Genomic DNA, 7,822 nt, shown 5'->3' on the forward strand with positions numbered 1-7,822 from the left:
GACAGCTACAACAGTGGCCACGCTCTCATCAAATGGGAAGAAAGCGCTTCCATCCCTTTATGCCTCTCCCTGGCTATTTGTCTTCTCTAATTCTGCACTTGAGGGAACTGGAATCACATTTAAGATATGCCACCTTTCTTAACACAGAATCTAAGGCTACATCTCATATAACAGAGATTGCTCAGAGCCGATCATGTCTGGGAACTGGCAGGAATAATCCAAAAACAGCTGCACCAATCCACATCGACTCAGACCATTCTGGCAAAAATCACTTTACAGTCAATCTTCCTTTCTCTCTCCGTAAGAAGGAACAGGAGCATGTTCACTGGCCCCAGTCCCACTTCCCTTCCTTTGTCATTTTCTGTTCCTCTGCCAGTGGCATTTCTGAGCATCCGACTTATTTTTACATTCATCTGAGATTTCTTCCAAAGCCTGAATGAAAAGCAGAAGCAGCATTCTGCAGATTTGAACTAATCTATGAAAAACAAATGTCTTGAAATCACCAGCCTTCTCACCAGAGCTTCTTCAAGTGCAACCTACTGTAGACCAATCTAGTGCTCTTCCACTGTGCAGGTGGTCTTAAGGAGTTCAAGTTCAGACAGCTGAAGCCTTTTACTGCTAGAGCAGAGATGTCAGCAAGGACCACCAACTTAACAGACACTTCAGTCTCTAGCCTATGCCACCGACTTGCAACACCACAATCTTCTGGCACATATGTGAAGTTATAGCAATTATACTACAGACAACATAGCAAGGTCTAAGCAGGTCTATTTTGCTGTAGAATATATTAAAATGTTTTTGGTAGGAATACACATCTAGATGAAACCTGCTTTGTTTTGCATGAATGAATATTTGGTTTAATGGATTCCTTATCTCTCTGTAAGAGCAGGTTTGGATGTCGTGTTTTTGTGATGTTTCTTTCTTTGATTTTTCTTTTTAAAGAAAGAGCAGGTCACCTTACCTTGTAGCTCTGTCGCATTTTTTTCCAGCTCTTCTGTAGTTGTTTCTTCAGGCTTCTCTAATACAGCTGTCCCTGGCTTCCCATCTATCGTATCTGTCTTAATAGTACCAAGGTTTACCAAAAGTTGCATGACATCAAACTTCTCAGAAACTGCAATGTTCTCCAGCACTTTGAGGCATTTAAATGACTTAAGTTCACTCACGTTTTCCTCAAGAAAGAGGAGGTAAAGGCTTAAGTCATCAAAACATTTTGACTTAAGTTTCAGAACATCGAAAGTTGGCAGGATTTCATACACTTTGAGAATACCCGAATTCCACCTCCACGGAACAAACATTGCATACACTACCAGTGGCATCATTAGAAGATAGACTATCAGGTTAATATAGCTGAGTACCTTGAAGACACCAACAGCAATAAGCTTACACTGAATCACTTCTGGAACAGCTGTGTCGTTCTTTAAGATGCCAGTTTTGATAGTGCAGAGAAACTCATCGCTCAAAGAGGAGAGGCTAATGTAGTAGCCCAGGTAGAGGCATGCAATGAAAATAATTACTAGTGTGAGCAAACGACAGATAATGTATTTAATTATTAGGCATTTGGAATTCTTCTTCGTCTTCAGGTATTGCTCCACAATTGGGTATTTAAAGTGGCTTTCAGATATTTCCCACAAACTGAAAGAGAGAGGGAAAAAAACCAAATAACATAGATCAGATGCTGCAGCATTCACCTACCTCAAACTTCAAAGAAACCTAGTACTCTAAAATAGATGCAAGACTGGATTCCCTCTTACTGGGGTAAATCAAGGGTAGTTTTATTGAAGTCATTAGGAATAAAAACAGAATAGGAGAAGAATGAAGAATATTGACACTCTAATACAGAAAAGAGAGAAGAGACAAGAGGTCAAACACTGGAAATGAAAAAAAAGTACTGCACTCACAGCAAAAAATAGTTTTGTTCTTTTCTAGTACAAAACAGGTATAGTAAGCAAATCCATGAGGAGAAGCAGACTTAGAATCATAGAATAGTTTGGGTTGTAAGGGACATTTAAAGGTCATCTCATCCTACCCTCCTGCAACGAGCAGGGACCTCTTCAACTCAACCAGGTTGCTCAGAGCCCCGTCCAACCTGACCTGGAATGGTCCCAGGGGTGGAGCATCTACCACCTCTCTGGGCAACCTGGGCCAGTGGTTCATCACCCTCAGTGGGAAAAATGTCTTCCTTAGATCTAGTCTAACTCTATCCCCTTTTAGTTTAAAACCATTATCCCTTTTCCTATCACTTCAGGCCCTGCTAAAAAGTGTGTCCCCATCTTTCCTAGAGGCACTCTTTAAGTACTGGAAGGCTGCAATGAGGTCTCCCCAGAGCCTTCTCTTCTGCAGGCTGAACAACCCCAGCTCTCTCAGCCTGTCCTCACAGGAGAGGTGTTCCAGCACTCTGATCATTTTGGTGGCCTCCTCTGGACCCACTCCAACAGGTCCATGTCTTTCCTGTGCTGAGGGCTCCAGAGCTGGATGCAACACTGTGGGGGGCGGTCTCCCCAGAGCACAGTAGAGGGGCAGAATCTCCTCAATCGACCTGCTGGCTACGCTGCTTTGGATGCAGCCCAGGAAACGGTTCGCCTTGGGGCCTGTGAGCGCACATTGCCGGCTCATGTCCAGCTTTTCATCCACCAGGACCGCCAAGTCCTTCTCGGCAGGGCTGCTCTCCATCCCCGCCTCCCCCAGCCTGTACTGACATGGGAGGTTGCCCCGATCCAGGTGCAGGACCCTGCACTTGGCCTTGTTGAACCTCATGAGGTTCACACAGGCTCATTCCTCGAGTTTGTCCAGGTCCCTCTGGATGGCATCCCGTCCCTCAGGCGTGTCAACTGCACCACTCAGCTTGGTGTCATCTGCAACCTTGCTGAGGGTGCACTCAATCCCACTATGTCATTGATGAAGATATTAAAGAGTACTGTACCAGGTCTTCCCAAGTGCTTGTGCGGCAATAGCACACTGGAAGGCTTTTTACTTGTCAGGACCTAACTCCACATTTTGAAGAACAGACCTAAGTCCTCATTGCATTGCTTGTACCCCCACATGCAAAGAGAAACAGGTACCCTGACCTGCTGATGAAGCAGAAACTGAATTTGCTTAGAACAGTGTGCCAATTTGATCAGAGAGGGGGCTTTTGCCTTTGGTGGTTTTGTTGTTTGGTTTTCATTTGTTTTTTTTTCTTTAAATAGAAGCTTTGCAGACCTAGACCTGAAAGGACAGGAGATGACAAGTAACAGACTTTGCTCACAGTGTGCAAGTGACTGTCAGGAACATTGACAACTGAAGACTGCAGCCATCTCCATTTTCTTATGCTGTGGTGGGTAAAACTAATGAACTCCTACTACAGTTAAAGAAATCAGGACATCTCAGATATATTAGTAATCTGAAGAGCTCATCAAATGTTTTCTTTGAAAAAAGATAGTTTTAAGTTCCACCTCCAAGTGCTCACAGTAATGTTTTCGGATACCTTCTTTTATTTAGCCAAATTTAAAAGTGTGTCAGGTCAACATTCAAGCCTTTGCAATAAATTTCTAAGAGACTGCAGGTGTCACATCTGTTAAGAGCTTAAGGAAAAGAGCAAAGAAAGCCAAGCCCCAGCATCCTACCTCTGTGCCAAGTTCTCATTAACAGCTGGAACCAAGTCAGTAGGGTCCCTGGGGTCTCCGCTGCGGATGCTGTTAGCAGCTTTGATTGCCCTGTTATAGGCTTTGTCAAGTTCTTCCATAATAAATTTCAAGTCTGAAGAAAGGTGAGGTGCTGCAGTGAAGCGCCAGAACAAACATGGTAGATACAGCAGGATAGCGACAAGCAGAAGGATGTATGGGAAGAACTGAAGGGAGAAAAAATTCAGATTAGGCTCTACCAGTATATAAAATGTCTACCAGTCACCATCATGCCCCATAAGTCTATTAAATTCCCTATAAGCATATTAAATGCCCTATGATTTTATTTAAATGCTTTTAGTAAAACACACTTTTGTGGTTACTGAGGATATGGAAGGAAGCAAATTCTCTTTTCAGACAGCTCCAGTAACCTTGCTACTGCTTAGAGCTTTGCGGAAAAAAAAAAAAAAAAAATAATCCACTTACATTTGTAGATATTTAACAAAACGAGAATTTGGACCTAATATTAACATGTTAATTTGTGTTTGCATTAATTAAGAGACATTAAAGTTTTGTATGGACAAAATAAATAGTTTGATGTTATTGAACATTTTATCCAGGAAAGCTGCTTCTGATACCACCTATAATTAAAGAAAAAGCCTATGTTATTATTAATACTAGGAATGCATACGACATATTAGCACATAAATAAAACCTGACTTCCTAAAGGAACTGCATCAGCAACTGGAGACCATAATACAAACCATCTGGATTTTCTGGATGTGCACGCTATCTACATAGGAATCACATCAGAAATTTAAGAATCAGAATAAGACAAAGCCATGAAAAGCACTAAATAGTCACAGAAAACAGAGAATGCTGTATTTAAAGGTCAGCTTTCCCTTGCAACCCTTCTTATAAATTCGTTCTTTAACTATTTCTGCTCAGTAGCAAAATAATTGAACTAGGTCAAAATTGCTACTTCAGTCTCTAGACAAGACCTCAAGAAAGAAAACGTCAAGAAAGGCTCACCTTTAAAACTGAAACAGAAATCCTGCAGGGATGGGCTAACCAGTAACAAGACTGTTTCAGAAACCTAGTTAACAAAGCAGAGTTGACTGTAATTATACGGCATATCCCACTAGAGGTAGCTCTTCCTCACCAGCAAGGAAGAAGCATCAACCCCGTGCTGCTACATCATAGAATCATGGAATAGTTTGGGTTGGAAGGGACCTTTTAAGGCCGTCTAGTCCAACCCCCCTGAGTGATCAGGGACATCTTCAGCTAGATCAGGTTGCTCAGAGCCCCGTCCAACCTGACCTGGAATGTTTCCAGGGATGAGGCATCTACCACCTCTCTGGGCAACCTGGGCCAGTGGTTCATCACCCTCAGTGGGAAAAATGTCTTCCTTAGATCTAGTCTAAATCTTCCCTTTTTTAGTTTAAAACCATTATCCCTTGTCCTGTTGCTTCAGGCCCTGCTAAAAAGTGTGTCCCCATCTTTCCTAGAGGCACCCTTTAAGTACTGGAAGGCTGCGATAAGGTCTCCCCAGAGCCTTCTTTTCTCCAGGCTGAACAACCCCAGCTCTCTCAGCCTGTCCTCACAGGAGAGGTGTTCCAGCACTCTGATCATTTTTGTGGCCTCCTCTGGACCCACCTGTCCCCCCTCCGCTACAGGGGACTGACGTCACAGGTCAGAGGGATCCAGGGGATTCCTTCTGATCTTCTGGAATTGCTGGGGACTGCTAATCTGCCCAGTATTTCCACTGATTCTATACTATCTTCTGCACCACTAAACCATGCTCACCAAATGGAGTGTCTATAGTCACCATCAGGAATTTCTTCCCTCCAGAACTCTTACCTATGGCAGCAGCCAAGACAACCCTTGTATGGGTATGGGTGCTCTTCTTCTTTCTGAACTGCTAACTGCTTCTGACGGAACTCAGCAAGCTCATTCTCTCAAAAACACATCCTTAGTGGTGGTCATCTCCCAGCTCTCAGCTCTACTTGCTGCACCCTTGACATGATCTTTCCCCTATCCCCAGCAGCCTGTAGAAACTGTGCAGTGCTCTGCCCTCACTACCTCCTCTCTTCCCTCTTTCTACACAGCAGATAACCTCAGATCATGGGTTTTTTTTCCCAGTTCTATCCTTTCCAACAGAGATGTAAAGCTCTGGCATCTCCAAAGTGTTTTTGTAGACATCTTGTCAACTCAAACCCAACAGTTCAAGAATCTGCCCTTCCTATTTATCTCTGTTGACAATGTCACTGGGTCTCTCAGGTCAAAGTCCTGGATGCCTTGGTTTACCCAAAGCTTTATAGTTTCATGGCCAGGCTCTTTCAGTCCTCTGAATTCCGTATTATGCAGAAATAAACATTATCTATCTACCTACACAGTTTAAAGTTATCTAAGTTCCTTTAAGCTGCTGCAACACCTTTTCCATAGGCCTTACACAAATGCCAGCTTGTACAATATTGCTGCAAAGCCTGTTTGACTTCACTTACGTCTGTGTCATACACCTCTTAGCACCCTTCCACTGGTGCCAGGCAGGGAAAGAAACAACAAAGAAAAAGCTGATTTAGTAAGGAGTGGCCAAAGCTTCTTACATTGGTTTATAGACCTTGGTTTTACTACTCATTTGAAATTTTACAAGTGTCGGAGGATTTATGAATTCCCTTTCTGACCCTCAAAACTGGAAAAGCCACCAGCAATATTCAATTAATCCTTGAGATCTCTTTAACCTGAGGCCTACAAGACATGTGGTAAGAGGCAAGATAGTTGACACAATGAAGTCACGCCCCAAAACCTCCATTGTCCCAGTCCCCATCTCTTCCTTTATACCTAGAAAAAGACTCTGGGCATGTTCTGCACTTCTGAGGCACATTGGCATCAGCCCTGTTGCTCTGCCCCACACCTCCTCCAATCCTACCCATGTTCTCTGCCTCATTACAGACTGCTGTCTTACAAAGACCAGCCTCTGCCATCTTCCTTTGCACCCCTCCTCTCCCCGACTCCTTCAACACTGCCTCTTTACCTGGAAGGATCACACCACCGGGGCACAGGCACATCTGCCATGACTTTACTGGGCTTCCCCTCGCCAGGTTCCCATCAATCTCCAAACTGTAGCTTATGGCAGCATGAGAAAACACTATGCAGCTCTTTTCTGAATGATCTCAAAACCTGAGCAGCAGCGTGACCGTTAGTCCAGCTCTTTTTGTTTGGAAACAAAAGCCTGTATTTGTCAGTCCTTCCAAAGCACTTGACGCACAACTCCATCCTTCTTGGATTCTGCCTTTTTTAAAAATGAAAGATACACTTGTTCTATTTGATAACAGTAGGCTTAGATAACTAGCAAATTGTTTTGAATCATTAAAATTTAAGGCCTTGAACCAACAGGCAGAAGTGAAAATGCAAAGTCATCTGGCACGAGTCCTAGGTTTCAGAGCAACAGACTCGGATTATCCAGCTCATCTGACCACATTTTACAATCACATGTAATGACTTCCCATTTTAAGTGTGGTGTTTAGACACAGACAAGCATGTGCCATATGCCTCTCTTTTATAGCTTATGTATTTACTTTCAAGGCGCTGAATACACAAGGAGGAAATGCTACTTAAATAGTACTATTTATGTTAAGTGGGAAGTGTCACTGACTTCAAGAACTATATGGTCAAAGATATGCCAGAGAAAGATATTGCCCTAAAAGTAAAACTCAATTTTTCCTTTGCTGTCTAGTTATCAAGTTCCTTTCCAATGGCAAGTTCACAGTGTTGGATTTAAGATTTTATGAGATTGCATAACTGAAGAAAGGTCCTCTGAAAGCAGATTAGAACAGACAGAGAAGAACAGTTACAATACCCTATGGTACAAAATGTTCTTTTCTGAACTTTATTAGTGAAAGTGCATTGAGGGCTACAAAACCATGCTTCAACCTGGATGCGCTGAGACTTCATTTCCACCCAGCTGCAAGAAGAAAAGGACAGGCAAAGACCCAACAAGTTTACCACTCAAAAAGAGAATACCAGAGTTTCAGCTAGGCTAATCCAAGTTTCTGGAAGGCACTAGGCATAGATGCTGTATGATTAGGACTTGGTATAAGACAGACAAAACTAGGAGCGCATGCACTAGGGACTCGAACTGCAGTCCCCTCATATTGGGTTTGCGTGGCAAGGTTTTTGTAGCTGAGGAGGCTACATGGGGGGCTTGTGTGAGAAGCTGCTAG

General features: G+C 43.2%; 1 protein-coding gene across 1 annotated transcript in view; it reads right to left on the bottom strand.

The window, feature by feature from the left end:
• Positions 1 to 3,826, bottom strand: part of PANX1 (pannexin 1) — a gene marked incomplete at its 5' end in the record, with an annotated part of 4,314 nt that extends 488 nt beyond the window's left edge. The window contains 2 exons of the mRNA XM_010290297.1: positions 962 to 1,632; positions 3,603 to 3,826. Coding sequence (XP_010288599.1) covers positions 962 to 1,632; positions 3,603 to 3,826 — 895 coding nt within the window. The remainder of the gene's footprint in view (positions 1 to 961; positions 1,633 to 3,602) is intronic.
• Between the last annotated feature and the right edge of the window lie 3,996 nt (positions 3,827 to 7,822).

The sequence above is a fragment of the Phaethon lepturus genome, unplaced genomic scaffold (assembly GCF_000687285.1).
Source record: "Phaethon lepturus isolate BGI_N335 unplaced genomic scaffold, ASM68728v1 scaffold1237, whole genome shotgun sequence".
Lineage (NCBI taxonomy): Eukaryota > Metazoa > Chordata > Aves > Phaethontiformes > Phaethontidae > Phaethon > Phaethon lepturus.